This window comes from Anomalospiza imberbis, chromosome 22 (assembly GCF_031753505.1).
Source record: "Anomalospiza imberbis isolate Cuckoo-Finch-1a 21T00152 chromosome 22, ASM3175350v1, whole genome shotgun sequence".
NCBI classification, from domain to species: domain Eukaryota; kingdom Metazoa; phylum Chordata; class Aves; order Passeriformes; family Viduidae; genus Anomalospiza; species Anomalospiza imberbis.
The window spans coordinates 4821897-4842943 of NC_089702.1; the positions used below are offsets into that span (position 1 = coordinate 4821897).

The window sequence follows — 21047 nt, forward strand, 5'->3', positions numbered from 1 at the left end:
TCTACCTCAGGTCTCCAAAGGCAGATTCTTGGGATTAAAGCAGCCAGAGGAAGGCAAAAAGTGAAGGTAATTACAACAGCGAACAAGTCTCTAGACCACTCCGGAATTAGAGCCTTCCTACCCACAAGGCATTCAGGACCTGGGGAGCACAGTGACACAAACCTGTGTCACTCAACACAGGACTGCTCCTGGCTGCACTGCCAGGACCCTGCAGTGCCCCTGTAAAGTCTGCAGGAAACAAACCACAAGCAACTTCCTGAGCTGTAACGAACAATTCACCTTTCTTGCTTTCCAGCCCAGCCTGCACCTTTAAAGCTCATTATCTCAATCTGCAGCAAACACCACTAGTGATGAGACTAACAAAGGGGCTTCTCCTCCTGAGAAACCCCACCAGGACACGGCACGGGGAGTCTGTGGTGAGGTTTACCACGGCCCCATCCATCATGGTTCCAAAGCAGAAAGTCAAAGAGCTCCCACCTTCCGTAGTTGGGGTGCTCTTAGCGTCAGATGTTTCAGAAACAGGCTCATCCGATCCATCATCGACTGGTATCTGAAGGGGATAGCCTGGAAAACATTCAAATACTTACAACAAGTCCTTGGCTATGAGCTGGGGCCTGGGGGTTACCAACTCTGATTGCCCAGATCCACAGCTGCAAGAAGCTGCAGCTGGAGAGTAAAACCACCTGAGCTAAGAGCAAGCAAAGCGTGAAAATGCCAACCAAAAGCACCAGTGTGACCACCAAAAGGAACAAACGGAAACCCACCAGCAAAAGAAAAGCCCAGTGAACTGGGCAGGCAGAAACAGCAAAGCATGGCACAAGCAGGCAAGGAGATCTCAGCAACATAAGGAGGAAAGATGTGCAGCTTCTGAGTCACTGTTGTCCTCTCCCTCCCAGAGCAGGCTGAGCACTCCCAGGACTGCAAACCAGCCCGTGTTTGTGACAGGGCTGGTGCAGGACAGCATTCTGTGCCAAGAAACGGTGGCAAAAGTCTTCTGGAAGAGCAGGGCAAGAGGCACAAGTCTCCTCTCAGCAAGGGTGCAGGCAAATCAAACAATGAGAGCTGGAAAAACTGATTTGGAAAAGAAGAAGCGAAATCCCTGGGAACCTGTGATGTGTGAAACAAGCTGAGAGGAGCTGTCGGACCGCAATGCGCTACAGAGCCTGGATGAATGGATGCTGTGGATTCTCTCCAGGACAGAGGCCATCCATTTATCTGGTCGAAGAGGTGTCCAAAGCACCTCAAGAAAAGGAAATTAAGATGATGTTTATATGGAGCACAGCCAGGAGTGAGTCCCACCGGGTTTGCTGGGGCGGTGCGGGTTTCCAAGCTCAGCTGTGGAGCATGGTGGAATGAGAAAGGAAAAGCTTCTGAAGAAATGCAGGTCTGAAATATGGTGAGGAAGACTCTAGCATGGCCCCCACGCCCAGAGCTCTTTGTTCAGTTCTCCCCAGGTCCCTGTGCAGGTGAGGAAAGCAGGCAGCAAGCAGCATCCTCGAGCTGTGACCCCAAATAAAAACCAGTGCTGTGCTTTCTTAGCAAACTGAGGAGTGAACACAAACACACACTTGCAAAGCTGCAGCAGTGGGATCGCCCCTAGTCTGGATACCAGGGGTTATTCTGCTCAATGGACAATGAGATCCACGAGCAGCATTCTGCCACCACTGTGCATGTTGGAGCACCCTGTGGGCTCCCCGTGGTGCCCTGGCTGCAGCCAGCTGACCCACAGTGTCCTTCCAAGGACTCCTCGCACCACCACGCTGCTCTCCCTCTCCCTCCTGAGCTCAGCAGTGGCCCCAGGCAGGTCCTTCACCACCTCCTGGACGTGCTCACCTGATGAGAAGTGTTTTTCCTGGCCAGGTGCGTGATCCTCCATCATGGTGGTGTCCTGAGGCTGCTCTGCCACCTCTCAGCAAAGGTACCTGGAAATGAGAGTAAAAACTAACACCCATTAGGCAAAACCTGACACAAGAGGAGCAAAGGGGAGGTCTGGTCATTCCTGCACAAGCAAAAGCAAGTCACTGTATCCCCCACAACACACAGAGGCAACTCCTGCCAGCTGCACTCAAATTCCAGGGGTATTTAAGATGTCCCAAGGAAAATGACCACCCTAGTGCACCCAGGACACTGCTCTGACACAGCTTTGCCCCAGGAGGTCCCTGCGAGCAGCAGGCTAAGTGCTGACTGACTCCTGGTGCTCCACACTCTGCATTTCCCAGTGTAACCAGTCTTCCAAGAGATGTATTTGCTGGGGAGGTGTGATGCTGCTGTGGGAAGGGATCCTTCCATCCCTGTGGAGACACCCAGCAGGGATACACAGCTGCCACAAGACACTCATCATCTTCAAAGCCATCCGAAAGTGACACACGGGGGGACACCAGGACTATCCAGAGATGGATTTTGGACTCTTAGAGGAGAGAGTCTCACTCAGCTGTGGTTGTGAGGGGACAGCACAGTCCCTGCTTTAACGCCAAACCCTTCCTGCAGGGCTCAGAGAGCCCCACCACAGCACGGAGCCAAGCAAACGGGTCTGGGGTGGAAGCAGAAAGGTGCCAAAGCTCCCAGTTGTCTCTCTAAACTGCATTGATCTGCAAAAGGAAATGAAGTCTCCAACAACCATTACATGCCCCCTGGCACAGGGCCCTGCTGGATGGACAGACAGTGCTTTTAGCTGCCTTCCTAAGAGCTGGTATAATTACAGCCATTGGCAGTGATTAATAATCAGCTATTAGTGTGATCACATGTTTGCCATGACCGTCAGGGACGGCGAATCCAGCAGTGGAGCTCAGGTTACCAGCAGCAAGGAGGAAACTTGTGGGTTTGTGTGCTGGCAATAAATTAGCTGGATGTATGGAACCACACCAGAGAAACTCCAGGGCCAGTAACCAGATGTCTCACCCAGCTTTTTTTAAGCCTTAGCAAGATGACTCTGCAAATTAATTGCTGCCTTAGACAGCTACAAAGCCATTTGACAGCACTGGAGAACCAAGGAAGCTGGAGAACTTTTACTGGAATGAAATCACCCATAAAAATGGAGGTATAAAATAAGAAAGAATTAAGCATCTAATTTTTGCTCTAATTGATGGGCCCTAATTATTTGGACATATGGCTGCCCTCCTCCCAGTGCTCAAAGGATCATATTGATTATATCCAGGCCTCATCTGGCTGATGCTTGATATTATTTACAGCACTGAAGTACTAAAATATAGTGTTGACCTACTGCAGGGATCACAAAAGCAACCTAGGCACAAACCTGAGTGTAAAGCAACACAGAAATGTGCTGCTCTGGTGTGTTGGTGTGTGTGCACCTGGAGGAGTGCCCTCTGAGCCCCAAACCCACACGTGGCACTGGGTACAGCAGCTTTCCCAAAGCACTGCCCTGGCTTTGGCAGGAAAACGCGGGTGGCAGCAGCAGCTCCTGCCCGCTCCCAGCCACGCTCTGCTCTCTACACCCCTCCCAGCAGGGACACCTCTGCTTCCCAGCTGCACATCCAGGGCAGAACACTCACAAAGCCGCCGTGCTGCATCTCCACCAGGCTGTTTCCTTACTCTGCCTCCTCTCCTCTCTTCCTCCCACGTGGATTTGGAGAAGAGCAGTTAAGTGTCTCCCCACATTTGGTTCTTTTTTGCCTCTGGACAATTTCCTGGGGCGCCATGCAGAGGGTGAGCCTTGTCAAAGGTTCATCTGCTGCTCCAGGGACAGCATCCCCCAGGGAAGTCCTTGCATTTCTCCTGGGCATGCAGGGCTGCAGCCTGGTGGATTCCTTGCATTTCTCCTGGACATACAGAGCTGTAACCCAGTGAAGTCCTTGCATTTCTCCTGGGCATGCAGGGCTGCAGCCTGGTGGATTCCTTGCATTTCTCCTGGGCATGCAGGGCTGCAGCCTGGGGGGGACCTTGCATTTCTCCTGGACATACAGAGCTGCAACCCAGGGAAGTCCTTGCATTTCTCCTGGGCGTGCAGGGCTGCAGCCTGGGGGGGACCTCGCATTTCTCCTGGACATACAGAGCTGCAACCCAGGGAAGTCCTTGCATTTCTCCTGGGCATGCAGGGCTGCAGCCTGGTGGATTCCTTGCATTTCTCCTGGGCATGCAGGGCTGCAGCCTGGTGGATTCCTTGCATTTCTCCTGGGCATGCAGGGCTGCAGCCTGGGGGGGACCTTGCATTTCTCCTGGGCATGCAGGGCTGCAGCCTGGTGGATTCCTTTCATTTCTCCTGGGCATGCAGGGCTGCAGCCCCAGCGCTGCAGCAGCGCCGTGATTCAGCAAAGGCAGGAAGCTGCTGCAGGCAGGGCTGGTGGTCACCTGCTTGCACTGACCAGCCAGTGCCAGGGCTCTCCAGCACAAAGGAACGGCCAGGGCTGTGCCGAGCAGCTGGGGATGCTGTTCCCTGCCTGTGCTGCTCAGGGACAGGCAGGGCCAGCCCCCACTCCCACCATGGCACGGCACGATGCGGCTCGGGGGGCTCGGGAGGACGCAGCCATTAATTTTTCAGAGACAAGAGAGGAAGAGCTGCCTCCCTGTTACAGGGAAAAAAGCACGACCAAAACATGGAGGTCCATCACTGAAACACTCAGGGGGACACCTCAAACCCTGCTGCAGCTCAGGGAACACCCCAGTGCCCCTTCCTTGGGACACAGGGGTTTGGGGCCAAGGCCTGGGTCGCTCTGGAGAGCAGAAACATCTCCCAGCAGATGGAGCACAGCGTCCTCCTGCTGCCCCTGAGAGGGAACAAAACCACCTGGCATGAGAGCCAAGGGGCGAGGAGGGAGGGAAAGTCTCAGCTTGGCCTTGGGTTTTCACTCAGGTAATGAATTCATATGACCAAAGAGAATTTAAATCTTATTAAAATGACATGTTCTAGATTTGAATTCTCAAGGATGGACTGAAAATTCTGAAAGAAGTCCATAATGATAATCCTCTTTGTTTTTCCTTTTGAGTGGGGGAAGGGGAAATCCCTCTCAGAGAAAAACATAACATCAAGGAAAAAAAAAAAATTCTAAAATGTGCTTAAAAGTGTAAAACCAGCCCCGCCTTGAAGCAATGGCTCAGTGATGCATAATTAGAGCAAAGAAAGCTGCACAGAGATAAACTAGAACAGCACCCTCTGCACGGCAGATAAAGCACAAACCCTCCACAGAACCTTATCCATCCCCAGCAGAACTATTCTCCTTAACCAGGGACACGATCTAAAAAGCAACAGCCTATCCCATAATTAACAGCTCCTCCAAACCTCACATTTTCCAGACCTGAAGCCTTCCTGGTGTTGGAAGGGACCTCAGAGCCCACCCAGTGCCCCCCTTGCCATGGCAGGGACACCTCCCACTGTCCCAGGCTGCTCCAATCCCCAGTGTCCAGCCTGGCCTTGGGCACTGCCAGGGATCCAGGGGCAGCCACAGCTGCTCTGGGCACCTGTGCCAGGGCCTGCCCACCCTCCCAGGGAAGAACATCCTCCTAATATCTACTCCAAACCTACTCTCTCAGTTTGAATCCATTCCCTTGTCCCGTCACTGCAGGTCCTTGGAAATATTTCCCAGTATTTCCCATTTCCTGTAGGTGCTGGAAGGCCACAGTTAGGTCACCCCAAAGACCCCAGGGGCAGCCACAGCTGCTCTGGGCACCTGTGCCAGGGCCTGCCCACCCTCCCAGGGAAGAACATCCTCCTAATATCTACTCCAAACCTACTCTCTCAGTTTGAATCCATTCCCTTGTCCCGTCACTGCAGGTCCTTGGAAATATTTCCCAATATTTCCCATTTCCTGTAGGTGCTGGAAGGCCACAGTTAGGTCACCCCAAAGATGCTCTTTGTCCCCAGCCCCACATCCACTCTGCAGCAGCAATTCCTGCCCAGCCACCAAAGAGGCACCAGGACTGGGCACAGCCAGGACAGCACAGCAGGGCCCCCACCCTGCAGCCCAAAAAACCCCACACAAAGCCTCCAGCACCCTCTGCCTGGCAAGGCTCGGAGCCCAAACTAAGGCAGGCAGCCCAAACTCTTAAACCTTTGGCAAAAGGTTTCTCTGCATTGGAAGGGAGATAAACCCAAGGCTGCAGACCAGGTGAGACCAACGTGCCCCATGGAGGGAAGGGGAGAAGGCAGATCTGGGAGCACCCAGCTGTGTAACCTGTGCCAGACATCATCAGCCCTGGCTCAAAGGAGCGGGGAACAGCCTCCCCCAGCCCCTCCGTGCCAGGGGATGAGTCCAGGGACTGTCCCCGAGCAGAGCAGGGACCACCCCGGGATCACAAGGCTGGACCAGAGGCTCGATTTACACAGCCCAGCCCAAAATAAACCCGGCCTTGGCAGCGCTGCCTGCGGGTGGTGCATGGCTCCTGGTGCACACAGAAAAAGGAACATTTCAGCAGCAGGAGAGTGCAAGCCTGCAGAGGTGCTGGCTGGATTTGGGACTCGCCAGTGGCCCAACCGAGCAGCTCCACCCTTCACACCAGCCACAGAATACCCCCAAAATACCCAAGTGATCACCCAGGTAACTCCCAGACATGGCCAAGCCTCCTGGCTATTGTCTCGTGCTCAGCATCTTCCTTCCCCGTTATTTAATCAGAAAGGGCACAAAGCACTTGCTCTTTTTGTTAAAAAATGAAAATTCAACAAACACGAGCTAAGTGTTACCTCTGAAAGGTGATCAAACACAACCAGGGCTTTAAAAAAGCATCATTCCATCTGAATTACAAAATTAAAACAGAGTGACAGCACCGTGAAACAACATGAGCCTGAAAGGCTGTTCATAATTCATAAGCAACTTCCTTTTCATCTCCTTTGTGTACTTCTCCAAGCAGTGTTTTTCCCAGAAGCTGACAGAGGAAGGAATATGGACGATGATCTCATTAATTGCAGGCACTAATAGGCAGCGAGTTGAGAAATTACATGGAATTTCAGGATAGCTAGTCAAGAGGACAGAAAACTTCTTTTAGGTTCAAAGATAGATAAATGCCTCTTGGAGCAATAGGACAGAGTTGCAAAAGAAATTGTCTCCAAAATGCATGTTTTCTTTTATTTTTTTATGATTTTTCTTTATTTATTATAGTTCAAGTAACTCCTTTGAAGGTCTGAAACTTTTGCCCCTTTCTCCAGGGGCTGGACACTTTTCAAAGAGACATGAGATGGGTTTGGGCTCACAGCAGAACAGCTTTTTGGGGCACAGGAGTCTCATCACAGCACTAGGGACATCCATTCCCCAAAGTCCCTCTCAGACCAATACAACCCTTACAAATCCAACCTGCTCACAGCCAAGAGCTCTGCCAGGGGTCACCACGGGGGTCTCCAGAGCAGGCTCATGGCCAGAGAAAAGCCAAGGAACACTCACTTGCATGCTGCTAAGTTCCTCAGGGTTGCTGAGAATTAAACTAACAGAATTTGCCATCCTAAATCAGCTTAGGCCCTGTTCAGCAGCTGCCTCAGAGCAGGGCAGCAATTAGAGACCAGATTATCCAACACAAAACCCCAGCCCACGGCCTGAGCTGCAGGAGAGGGGGAATGGGTTTGTCTGCACGTCTCCTCTGTGCCCAAATAAAATAACTGTGACCTGCTTCACCTTCACCTCACCCAAAACCTGAGCAGCTCCATCCCCACCTGCAGCATCTCCAGGCACTAAATGGATCTTCCTTCCTTGATCTTTCACCCCTTCTTAATTTCCTTCTCACTTCTGGCCTGGTTTATATGACCAGCCTTTCCCAACACCAGTGCAGACCCCAGCCTTCCCCGTGAGCTCTCGGGGGGCGCTTCAGGGTGGCCACAGCCCAGGGAGGTGTTGGCCCTCCAGATCACCCAGCTCCTTCCATAATATGATGCAAAAATCAGGCTGCCCATAAGTCCACTAACTTTAGCTAGATTAGGGCTCTGATCAGAAGGGCTTAGGTGGCAGCAGAAAAGGAAGCAGCAGCAGTTTTAAAGGCTGCCCTGAGTGCTCAGCAGGCTCTTTGCAGAGAGGGGAGAGAAGCCTCTTTGGCAAGGATTTGCCAGGCTGCCTTCGGATTTCTTTCCACCCCCTGCTACAGCATCTTGCAGTCGTGCGTTTCACTGAGCCCCGAGATGGTCGATGGGGAGATAAATTCTTCCTCCCCAAAATCCTGCTTGCTTGGGAAGCCTTTAAGCAGTTGAACATGTAGAGCGGATCAAAGAGAAGGCAGATCTTATTTACCAGCTAATTCTCTTTGACTCTTCCCATCCCAGGCTGAGCCCAACCTGCTGCAAATCAGAGCATCTCCCCTGCTGCTGCAGGTTTTAAGGCAGGCTCGACAGCTCTCAGGCTTGTAGCAGTCATTATTTACTTAACAAAAAATGGTGAAATATTCCCCCAGCCCTGCCCTTCCAAGGCTGGGCTTATACCCAGATGTGGCTGCAACACCAGGCACGGCAGAGTCCAGGACAGACTCTGCTCTCCCAGCCTGCCCACTGCCACCAAAAATTAGGGGAGAGGGAAAAGAAGTTCCCAAAAAGTGATCCTGGAGTCTTAATGAATTGGGACAATGGATGGCACAACAGCTCTTCTGCCCCATCAAGTGACTGCTTTACCTTGGCTGGCAAACGACACCATGAGAAGGCAGAAATGGCTTTTCTGAGAGATTGCATAGCCTGGAGGAAGAAAAGCAGGCATCCATCCCCACTAACTGATGGCTGCCACACTCCCCTGTGTGGCTCACGTGGAATTATAAGGGATGTGCCCAGGACGAGCAGCTGAGGACAGACCTGCTGGCAGAGCAGTGTGGGGACAGGAGCCTGGCAGGGCTCACCTGCTCTGGGGACAACTGCCATCTAACAAACACAGGCCAGCAGTGTCTCATGGCCATCACAATTTTCTTCATTAATATGTGGCCAGAAACAAGCTGACAGAACTTATTTCATGCTCCAGTGGGTACCAAACCAGCTCCCAAGGCAGGGACAAGCTGCTGGATACAGAATCACCCCCATCTCCCCAGAACAGCCCATCTGGGAGGGCACTGAGCACTGCTAAACCCGTCCTGAGCTCCCTGCAATGTAATTCAGCCAATCAAAGAGCTGAGAAATAGCCCAAAAGTCACTCTGCCAGCCAGCCATGCATGAAACAGCCCCAAGGACCAGGAGGGTGAGAATCCCCACGCTGGCAGAGCTGAGCCCCAGGGTGATCAACCCATCGGGGTGTCTGAGGCAGGCTGTGAACAGCCACTCCTTGGCTCTGCTCTTCCCCCTCACACGAGCTCCATTTCCAAGCCAGAGCTGGGCAGCACAGCCCCAGCCCTGGGCCCAGCAGGAGCAGCACGGCTCTGCCTGCCTGGATCCAGGAGAGCAGCACCCAGGGGTGCACAGAGCCAGGGCTGGGGACATCCCTGCAGCCTGCTGTGAGCCCTGGGCCACCTGCAGGGTGCACACACTCTGCCCCACCGAGGTTAAGTTAAATGGTCTGCATTTGACTGCAAAAATCACCAGGCCAGTGCTGTGCCAGCACCAGCCACCACCCAGCTGCACCTGAGCCCCACCAAGTTTTGCCTCAGGCTTGAGAAAGACATTGTGAGACACAAGGTATGTGTTTATTGCTTACTTTGATCTCAGCTGCTCCTCTTTCTTTGATTTCACAGTGCTGACAACGTTTGCTGCACCCTGACAGAAGTTCTGTGAATATTCAATGCTGCCACAGTAATGAAGATATTAAATATGAAAGATTCTTCATGCCACAGCTCCAGTCTAGTGAGCGATCCCAGCCAGAGCAGATGAGACAGAACCAGGAGAGCCTTGTGGCCACTAATGTTGCAGCAGATTTTCTCAGGGCCAGGAAAACATTCTTCATGGATTGGACCATCATTTCTAAAGTTATTTTGAGCTGTTTCAGCACATGGACAGAAAATAAAATGATGACAACAGCACCATCTGCTCCAGCTACTGTCACGCCACCATGGCTGGCATCGCTCTGGCAGCGACAGAAAACCTGTCCCAGGGGAGAAGCCAAGGCAGGTGAGGCTCCCCAGGGATCCCTGCCTTCCTCCTGCAGGATCCAAGTCTGACTGCAGAAGTGGATTCCAGGGTGCCAGGCAGAGACACTTCCCCACAGGAGTGGAGGGACAGGACAGGGTGTCCAGCAGCAGGAACAGGCGTCCCCAGCTTGGAAAAGCCCTGCAGGGGCTGCAGGGGGAACACCAGTCTCCCCATACCCTCCACACACTGTGCTCATTTCACCAAGCCATCACTTTCAGCCACCTGACACCCAAGCTGGGCACCAGACAGTCCCTGGCCCCGCAGTGCCCAGTTCCAGCTCGCCGAGGGTGACTGGAATGCAGCAGGAGCCTCACCAGGACACTCTGTAAATACAGAGGAAAGAGTCGGGCACTCTCCACACACTGGTTCCTCAGCCTAGAAAGCAACAAACACGTCAGATCTCACCGGCTTTCGGGGCTCCAGCAGGACCTGTCCTCACCCCAACAGCCACCGTGCAGCCCTGCGACGCCTGTTTTAGCTTCTGTCTGGCTCCGCTGAATTATTTTTGTTTTTCATGACTCAGAGGCTCTTCAGATGAGGTCAAAAGTCACAGTGTGTTTCCTGAACATCATCTTTCATTCTTTAATGCCAAAAGACAACAAACAATAGGACATTCATCAAGTGTTTCTGCTTTGCTTTTATGTTGTTGTGTAACAGCAGAAAAACACTGTTCCCTAAAATGTTCACAAGTGTATTTACTAAAACGAAAAGCTCCATTTTTTTTTATTAAATCTGTACCAGGTCAGTAAGAAGATAAATGCAGCGGGGGGTGGGGGGAAAAAAGCCTAATCTGGAAAATCTCAAGAGAGAAAACAAACTAACACCAGCAGGAGAGCTGAGCATAGAGATGAGAGAATCCTTCATTTCCTGACAGGGAGGGGAGGGACTGGGACACACCAGCCCAGGGGAAGCAGGTGGGCACCCCAAAAGGTTCACACCCCCTGAGCACCTGGGAGCTCCAGGAGTTGTTGATCCCACTGCCCAGGGGCTGGCAAGGAACCGGTGCCTGTTTCTGCTCATGGTTTGCACACCACCACATGAACAGCAAGGGATTTGTGATGGGAGATGGTGGTGTCTCCCCACACCCTGCACAAGTTCACAGAATTCGAGAGCCAGAGCTCTTCCTTCTAGCACAAAAACCCAACAGTAGCTGCATTTGTACCTTTATTTCTCCTAACAAGGGAGCACAGTTTGTGCTGAGGCACAAGAAAAACGAGGGTTTTAAAGTAAGGATGAACAGCAAATAAAAACCTTTATACCAAAACATCCCTACTGAGCTCTTGGATGTCTCTCCCCAGCTGGTCTTTGCCCAGTTTGGGCCACTTGGGATGACAATCAAGCAGCAATCTGTCTTGTCTTGATTTTAGTTTTATGGGGCCGATGAACAGATCCGCAGCACAAGCAGATGCAGGCAGTGTGACGAAGTGACAATCCACAGGGGAACACGGACCATAAATTCAGCCAAAGAGTTGTAAAACCGTTATTTCCCCTCCTAACCCAAAGGCTAAAGGAAGAAAAAGTTAAAAAAAAAAAATCCATAATCCACATGCATTTCACCTTCCCCAGGAATTAGCCCAGTTAGTGCCAATCTTTCTTCTCACAGGGATGAGGGAAATTGTCCGAATTTAAGCCTGCCCCAAGTCTCGGAATTCCAGCTCAATCTTCCCCAGTACATTTGTTAAAAATAAACGAGGTGCAATCAGCCTCCTCGGGGATTTTATCCTCTTTCAGCTCTAAATGCAGCTCTGCTGTCACATGTATGACATGTACAAAGGGACCGCCTGCCTCCCAGCCTCACTTCTGCCTCAAAATAATCTCACTCCTGCTCTCGGGTTACGAGGGCTCATTCATGTTCCGCGGGGCCACGGGCTCTCTCTCAATCATTAAAACAAAGGCTGGAAGACACAGGGCTGCTGGTGTGTCAGCACTGCTTGTTTTTATCGTGGATGAATGGAGCCAGCCTGTTTGGAGACGCTCTGACCACACCTAAAGCCGCGGCTTTGTCATCCCTTATCGAGGAAGGCAGGAGCCTTCAGCTCTCCCCACCAAGCCCAAAAGCTTCACCCACCTCGCACAACTGCCCCTTTTCACTGATGAGAAGCATTCACGCCTTTTTTCCCGACTGCAGCATTTCATTGCCAAGCATTCCTTACTCAAAAAGTCACTTGACACCCGCCCAGCTGCCTCCCAAGCCTGGCGTCCCCCGGGCACTGGGAAGGTGCTGCTCACCTGGACACAAACACCACAGCAGGAAAAATCCCTAAGCAGGATTTTTCCATTTAAGAACTTAAGCACCAGGAGGCTCCTGGATGCTGACAGAGCAAACAAGCCCACAGAGTGCAAAACTCCTCTGTTAACCGAGCAACAGTGGCTGATGAAACATGCTCTGGAGCTGGGCATGGCCTCAGACAGCCGTGACAATAAGCCCTGTTATTAGACACAAAAGCAGTGACATATTTGAGAGATTAAGCATTAATGATTGCCTTCACATTAAAGAGTATTCATTCTTCACCTCCTGCCTGGAGGAACCTGGGGGAAGGCAGGAGCTGGCAAAGTAATCCAGCTACCACTGAAATGGGGGGGAAAAGCAGAACGCATGCAAAGTAAGCCCCAAAAGCATGAAGTGAGGATGCAGCTCAGCAATTCCCGATGCTGGAATTCCACATCCTGCAGGGAGCTGGGTCCCCACCTTGCTCTCAGCAAGCCGGGTCGCTGAGCTCCTGCCCAAGGCAAGGGCCAGGCAAGGACCAGCACGGAGCTGGGGCTGCCAGGCAGGGTTTAATATGGAAGGGGGAGAGGGCAGGAACAGGAGAGATGGATGAGCAAGGAGAGCAGACAGGACAGCGTGCCCAGGTGTGCGCAGGGTGCTCGGATCTGGCACGTGCCCAAGATGCTGCTCAGGATGAGAAGAAAACCAGGGAGCACCACGGACTCCTCCTGCTCACAGCTGCTCTTTTTGGATCACCCACCCACCACCACGACCCTGCAGGGCTCCACAAACCCCAGAATCACTCCCTTTGTCCAATGTCCTCATTTTGGTTCCAGCACCCTCATTGTGGTCCCATCCTCTCTAAATCTGTTCTCCCGGGCAGTGACTCCAAGCCATGCCACAGCTTGAACAGATTTTACCTGCTTTCCTTTCTGCCCCAACAGCAACATTTATTACTTCTTCCTATTCACGCCTGCCAGGCTCTCCACGATTACAGCGGGAAATGCTGAGGGAAAACCGTGTAGTTTTCTGTCCAATTTGGAGATGTCCATTGTTAAAAGCTTCCTGTACAAATCCCTCCAGGCAGCTCCAGGCAGCACCCTTTGTCATGCTGATGAGGCAGGAGGTAAAACCACATATAAGCAGTAACTTCAGAGGGCAGAATTTGCTCAGGGTAGAGTCTGCCCTTGAATTCAGAGTCAGTGGGAGCTGAAAATCAACCACAAAAGGCAATTCTGACTTTGGATTAAATCCCAGCTTTGGGCTCACTAACACCACAAACTACAGCTACCAGCAGAGAGCACGAGAAGCTCCAGTTCTGCCACATCACCCAGTTTCCTCTCAGGTCTCACCTTAAAGCACACAGGTAACTCAATACCAGCAACTCTCACCCCATCCCATGCAGGATCTGAGGAGGGTAATGAAACACTCCTGCAGGGAGGAGTCAGCACTTTGTACCAGGTGGGTCAGCACTAGGGCAGGAACACGAGCCACATTTCCAAATCTTACATTTCCTTCTCTTCTGACCCTACCAAAGTACAGCTCCAGATATAAATGCCATCTTTATACAAAGGCTCCTCGCATAACCCTGAGGGGACACAAACACGGACCAACCTGCAGGAAGGAATCCCTCCAGATTATCCCTTCTCTTGGGACAGTCTCCTCTGGCAGCCCTCCTGTCATCGCCCGGTCTAGAACTAACACAAGGAGCAGGAACAGCCCCTTCTCCCTCTGCCCGAGGCTCATCCTGATACCTGGAGATCCGCAGCAACCAGCCAGGACAAGCCTCGGTGGCCCATCACTTGGCCTCTCATCCTGAGTGTGACAGCCCTGGTCTGCCTGTGGTTTGGCTGGGAAGGTGCACAGCTGGCCAGATGTGCTGCCTGCCCCGGGAAGCTCACGTGAAGTGACATTTCACTTCTCAGAGAAGGAGCAGAGCTGCTGCTGGGCACCACACACACGCTCCGCATTGAGTCCACGCCAAGGCAGCCAGGATTCAAGTAACCCTTAATCAAAGAAAAGATAAAATGTTTCCCTGGACGGGGAACAATTTTACCACTCTGAACATCTCCGCTACTTGTGCAATTTCAGCTTCAAAAGTGCAGCCCTGCAAACACTTCTTTGCAGTGCACAGAAAACAGTTGGTTTTATCTCAAAAGTGAATCTCCAGCCCTCCACAAACAGGCTGAGCTGGATGGCCTCAGCAGTCACAGGAGAGGCTTCTTTAGATTTTTTGAGTCATTTACAAACACCTCATGGAATTTCATTCTGCAGCAACTGACTTGAGACACTGATGAAATCCATCTGAAATTACATCTGGCACTTCCAGGCAGACAGCCCGGGGCAGGAGCCGAGGGGGAGCCACAAAGTGCAACGCTGATAAGTGGCAGAAAGCCCTTGGAAGTCTCACACGTGCTATTCAAACCCCTCAATACAAGTGGTTTCATCACCTCTCTTGAAGTGCTGAAGAGTTAACACAGCCCTTCCTGCCCCTTAGGACTGCACCTCATGTCTCCATATCCCCCTCCAGCCTCTTCCTTCTTCCCATGTGCCCTGGAGCATCACCAGAGCTGAGCCCCAGCTCACTCGGGATCACAGAATCATAGAATATCCCGAGTGGAAAGGGACCACAACGATCATTGACTCCTACACAAGACACCCCCACAGTCCCATCCTGTGCCTGAGGGCATTGTCCAAACACACCCGAGCTCCTGGGGACAAATCCCTCTGCCTTCCCAGGGTGGAACAACCCCACTGCTCTGGAGGACAGCACTGAGGGAAGGCAGAGAGGCAAGGACACACAGGCAGTGACACCAGACCTGCTCGAGGAAGAGAGGTCAGGGCAGGTAGAGTGGAGAGGCTGCAAAGATGGAAATAATTAGCCCAACTGCAGCAATAATCTTTTTAGCTGCACAGAAGGTATCCCCTGGTGCTCCCTTTCCTTGGATATTTAAAGAAGAGACACTGAAAACAGGAGCCACGCTGTGTGTTATGACCACCTTTACTAATTGGTCTGCTAGGAAAGAAAAGGGAAAAACCAGTGGATTGATTTCTGAGGAGCAAAAAGCTCATTAGACTTGCAAAGAAAACCCACTCAAGTCTAAAGGCACAGATACTTCTCCTCCAGACTCCAGTGTAAACCACACATGCTTTCCACAGGCACTTAAAAAAAACCCAGCCTACAACCAGCAGATTTCAGTGTAAAACAAAGCTCCAGCTCACAGATGGAGGAGGGAGATCCAACCCTGCTGCAAGAGAGACTCAGATTCACTCAGTCCCTCACAGCAGAGCTGTGCCCACCTTAAAAACCTCACAAGGGTTTACCTAAAGGGCCACAATTCTGCTGCATCCAGCACATCCTAGGGTGACCTGCAAAGACAGCTTGGGATTGAGGGCTGTTCGTGCTAAAAGGCCAGGTGGGAACAGCGCTGCACAGAGCAGGAGCTCCACATCTCCATGAAGGAGCAGCGATCCAGCGTGGGGGCTGCACCTCTGGCAAGGCTGAGCCAGCCTGGTGCTCAGTGAGGTTTCACCAAACCCACCCCCCTCTGCCCCAGACCACTCACCCTGATCCTCCTCCCAGGAGTGCTGCCAGGTGAGTGGGAACACCTCTGTGCTGCTCTGCACGATCAGCAGCCCAAGCAGCTTCTGCAATCGCTTCCTTTTCCATCTCCACGGGCAGGCAGAGCCCCGCGGTGTCCAGCATTACCCAATTTAATGATGAGCATCCCCAACCCCAAGGATGTGCCCTTGGGGAGAGCCCCAGGCACCATCAGCCAGCTCTGGAGTCTGAGCACCACAGCTAAGCCAGCAGAGCCCCTGAGGTAGAAAGAGATTACACTGCATTGGCAGAAAAACCTAGAAAGCCAGCCCAGCTCTGCTGCCACTGCAGCAGTAGGGAGAGGCCCTCAGAGAGCTGCTGCTCCTCTCAACTGAGGCTGGGAACAGCCAGGATGCTGAGCTGGGGCTCCCCTGCACCCAGCTACAGGACAGGTACACAAGGGGAACGATCCCCTCGGGGCTTCACAGCCTTGGCTACTCCAACGCAGCCAGAGAGGCCCACTCTGCTTCAAGAAAGGGCTCTCAGTGCTTTTCCACAGACTCGTGGGTCTGCAGACCTCAGAACGAGCCAGAAAGCATCAGCCATGACCATTTTGCTCAGGGTCGGCTGCTTTACCTGCGTGCAGAACCACAACCCCCCCCCAGATTCCTTTTAAAGCCTGCTGCCACATTCCAGCAGCCCCAACACCCTCCCAGCATCACCCAGAAGGACTGCCACAAGTCCAAGGCACTGCACTGCAAGCTCCCACCTCTCAGTCCAGCCCCACACCTTAGCACAGCCAGCACAGAGCCTAGGAGTCAACCAGCCAACCTACAAGCCCACTGACCTCACCAGCCGGCAAGCTGAGCAAACTGGAAAATACTGGGAGCCAGGTGGAAAGCAGCGCCCTGGTTCTTCCCTGACTCATTCATCAAGTGTCAGAGCATTCCTACAGCTAAATTAGCAGCACTGCCCCAAAGGACACCAACACCACAGCCAAGCCTCAGCAGCACGCTGGGCTGACAAAATAAGATTATTCTGCTCAAGACAAACTCAAATCCACAGCTTTCTTCCAGCTTTTGAATAATCTTGCTTTTGGGAAGAAAGGGACCGGCCACCCTGAGCATTTCCCCTTAGACAGTGCCTCATGATCCAATTTTCCACGCTCTGCCAACCAAGAGGGATTTGTGGGGAGCCTGGGGTGGGCACACCCAGCACCCAGCACGGCCGGACGGGCCCACGCGGCTCCGGCAGGATCGGCAGCCACGGCTGTGCTGCAGGATTTGTCAGGACAATTTGCCACTCCCGTGCTGATGAACGCAGGCTTTCGGGAGCTTCGGCACCGTCACCAGCTCAAAAACATTCCCAGCGTGGCTCTTCCAACAGCCCCACAATGCTGCGGAGACCAAATTCCACGTGGGGACACAAAGGTAAGCGGGGAGCAATCTGCTCCATCCCTGCTGCTACACCCTCAGGAGTGCTCAGCAAAGCCCAGCAAGGGCGTACCCAAACACTGCCAAATCCCACTGCCTGGAAAACACTGGGAAAAAGCCTGTGGTGCTACACAGATCAACGAGCACTCCACGAGGAACACGGTTCTCCGAAATGCAGCAGAGGAACACAAAAGGCAGAAGATGAAACACCCACCTCGCCAGCTTGCTACGAGCATCCCTGACTGGCTACACCCAGCTCTTCCTCATGGAGAAAGGGCAGCTACAGTGTCACATTTTCCTCGTTTTTATCCTATGAGGTCTGGCCAGGGGAGCAGAATTTCCCATGGCTTTCGGGAAGGAAATGACAAAGCTAGAGCACTCCCTTTTCATATATAAAATACGTGAAATAAATACATTTGCTTGGTCCTCCTGAAGCTGCAGTCCTTCGAGCACAGAGGGAATGGGACAGTTTGAATGGAACACCTCGGGAAGGCAGAGGCTGGAAGCTTGAGAGCAGCAAGGGGATACAGAGGAGTGGGAAGGGTGAGCAAGACCAAATTAGAAGCCTGACCTGTAAATAATTAACACAGTGCTTGACAGAGGGAGACACACAAAACCTGCACTTGCCACCCGCAGGGACTGGGCCCATCCCCTCCTCAGGGAGCTCCCACCACTGCTATCCCCAGTTAATCCCCGCTGATGCAGGATAAACATCCCTGTCTGATCTGTGACACCATCTGTGGGATGGGCATCGCATTCCCCAGGTCTCAAAACATGAACCCTACCTGCATCTTAGGCAAAGAATGAGAAAATGCAATACTTTAATCAGGTGTGAACCATCTGCCAGTGGATCCCCATCCCTGGAAGCTTGGAGGGCAGGCTGGAGGAATCTGGTCTAATGGAAGATGCCCCTGCCCATGGCAGGGGGGTGGAACGAGATGGTCTGTAAGGCTCCTTGCAACCCAAACCATTCCATGATTCTATGTTCAAATCCTCTACAAACTACCAGCAAATCAGCCAACGCTTTGCTTTTCTCCTTAAGTTGCTTATCTTGGGGTGAAAACCAAGTAATTGTTGTATCAAGAGGGAACAAAGCATAACTGGGTTAGGCAATTTCTTACTCCTAGAGAGAATGAGGTTTTAATTTTTCTCCCCTCAAAAGCAGCCTGCAAACACCCAACTGAGACCTGTTTTGATTGACCACCCTGAGAAGAATAACGCCAAGAAAACTGAATCCCACAAGGAAAGCCATTAAACACCCCAAATGAGGTACTGGCAGCAGAGCCAAAACCCCTTCAACGGATGGAAGCGGGCAACCATCGCTCGACAAGACAAATTAATGATTCTCAGCAGCAAATTTTGTTCCACTGATTCAGACACGCATCCAACATCTGCCCACATCCACGCCGGGGAAGCTCGGGAATACTCTGCATACAAATGGTTACAGCTTAGCTCATCTCAGCTGCTCCTTCCAGCACGCTTCCAGGCAAGAGCAGCCTCTCGCTGCAAATGGAGCTGCACCTCGCGTGGTGGTACCACAGCAAATGGAAGGAGAAACTCCCTCTAAAGTGATGGCAGCTGCCCTCTGCGAGCAGCAGCAGGATTGCGCTTCTAGGTGTTCAAAAACACCAGGAAAAATCATCTTCCCTAAGCCAATCCTCCCTTGTGCTCATGTGGCAGTCAGGGATGCAGGCAGAAATCTCCATCCCTCACCTGAAATGAGCTGTTTCTGCTCCTTGCAGGTTGAATTGCTCCAAGGCAGGAGGGCAGGTGTGCGCTCCTGGAAACACCTGGCCAGGAAACTTCCCTTTTCCCAGCTAAGTTAGACTTAAAATAAAGAAATACCCAACAACCACAGGTAAAAAAAAGCAAAACCCAGAAAGAGGGGCAGCTCCACGCCCCACCTGGTGGGATTTTGGGACGAGAAAGGAGAGACAGCACAGGAAGAGGCAGATAGAAGGGACAAGAGGGCAATTCCAGCATGACAAGGGCAATCCCAGCATGGTACTGGGATGCTTGGGATGTGCACGGCACATCCAGGGACCACCAGTGACACCAAGGAGCACCACCCCAAACCCACGAGGATGGGCATCCCCATCCCGGGGCTGGAAAACAGCCGGGATTCAACAGGATGGGACCCACCTCGTTCACATTAAACACCAAACCCCTCGACATGGGCACCGGGGGGGGAGTGCAACAAAGCCGGGCAGCGCCGGGGTGCCGTGACCTCAATAACGCTTCCCCCAACGCAAAATTTAGGGCTGGGCGTGTGCAGCTCCTTTTTTCCCCCTTTTTTTTTTTTTTAATTCGAAACGCTTTTTCGTTACGGTTTTTTTTGTTGTTTTTTTTTTTTTTTTTCCCGTACGTTTTTAATCACTGTTGCCTCCCCCCCCCCCCGCGAGGCGGCTGCAGAACATGGCCCCGCGCTGCCGCCCCTCCTGCCGCAGCCCCGGCCCCACCTGCCGGGATGGAACGGGGCCGAGACGGGCGCAAAGCGGGGAGGAAGCCCCAAACCCGCCCTTCTCCATCCATCCCTCCATCCCTCCATCGCTCCATCCATCCCCGCCCGCCGCACCTGCCCCGGGCGCCCGCGCTGCCGCAGGGGCCGCGCCTCGCGCTGCCGCAGCCCCGGGGCGCCGGCACCGGGACACGCCCCTCCCGTCGCTTTTGGGATGAAACGGCCGGATTTTGCTTCTCCGGGGGTGGGGGGGGTTGGTTGATTGATTCCCCCCCGCCTCCCCCCAACAACCCCGTTCCCTTCTCCGCGCGGGACGCGGGCGAAGGGAGAGCGCGCCCGGGGCGTGTGAGCGGAGGATGGTGGGGGGGGTTCAGCGGCTCCCAGCCCATCGCGGCCACCCCTCCCCCGTACCTGCCGCTGCGGGGGTGTCCGCACCGGTGGCCGGGTGGTGACAGCGGTGGCGGTGGCGGTGGCGGTGACGGCGGCGGCGGCGGCGGCGGCGGCGCGGGCGGGGCGGGGGCGCGCGCGCGCGCGCGCGGGCTCCGGAACCTTCGCCGCGCCGGCGGGGCGGGAGCGCGCGCGCGCGCGCGTGCGCGGAGCGCCGCCGAGGCCGCCCCCGCCCCCCGCCCCCCCGCGCGCCCCCCGCCCCCGCGCGCGCCCCCGCCGCCGCCGCCGCCGCCGCCGCCCCATTGTCTGCGGGGAGCGGGGGCGCGCGCGCGGCCCCGGCCGGCAGGGGGCGCTGCCGAGATGCCCCCCCCCCCCACACACACACACACCCCCCCTCCGCCCCTCACGGCCCGCTCCGTTCCGCCGCGGGCAACGAGGGGGCGGCCGGGGCGGCCTCGGCGGCTCCGTGGTACGCACCGGTTCTCCCCCCCCCACCCCCGCCGCGCCCGCCACGGCCCCGGGGGGATGCGGGACAGCGCCTCGCCCTAGCCCTGCCGCCCGCTTTCATCCCGGTTTGTGCCCGGCCACGCAGCCCGCACTCGCTCCTGCCTGCGGGCGCTGCTGGGCACGGCCCTCAGCGGCCGCGGAGATGGCGGCGGCGCGGCCCGAGGGGGAGCGGCAGCGCCTGAGCCGCCTCAGGAGCGGCCACGCCGGTGTCGTTCCGTCCTGGCGAGCTCCAGGCTGACAAAGGGAGAGCAGCCGCCTCCTACACACGGCGGCGGCTCCGCAGCATCACCCGCAGCACCTGCAGTGGAGAGGAGCAGGCCGCAGAGGCTTTGGAGGGACAGGGCTGGCGGCTCTCGGAGGCTCTCGGCTCAGCAGACACCTGTCAGAAGGAGCAACAGGTGACAGGAGAAGGGCCCTGAGCCGCTGGGGAGCGTCGGGGTTCCCTCACCACCCCGCCACCAGCCTGAAGCCCTGGAAAGCAAAGGGACAGGCTGAAAAAATAGATCCTGATCGCAAAAGATCCCTCTCGACCTTGCCTGCTTCAA

The 21047-nt window shown here is 54.0% G+C and overlaps 1 protein-coding gene across 17 annotated transcripts in view; it reads right to left on the reverse strand.

The window, feature by feature from the left end:
• The window catches only part of MAPT (microtubule associated protein tau), a 40430-nt gene extending 20244 nt beyond the window's left edge, over positions 1-20186 (reverse strand). For 14 of the 17 annotated variants that reach the window (XM_068211920.1, XM_068211914.1, XM_068211913.1 and 11 more), the window contains exons 1-3: positions 20020-20185; positions 1834-1922; positions 478-564 (exon numbers count right to left, since the gene is read on the reverse strand). In XM_068211920.1, the coding sequence (XP_068068021.1) occupies positions 478-564; positions 1834-1879 (133 nt within the window). In that variant the 5' untranslated portion in view covers positions 1880-1922; positions 20020-20185. Of the gene's footprint in view, positions 1-477; positions 565-1833; positions 1923-20019 lie in introns of those variants that run through there. The other 3 variants (XM_068211922.1, XM_068211918.1, XM_068211929.1) reach the window with 2 other exon arrangements.
• Positions 20187-21047: the final 861 nt, after the last annotated feature.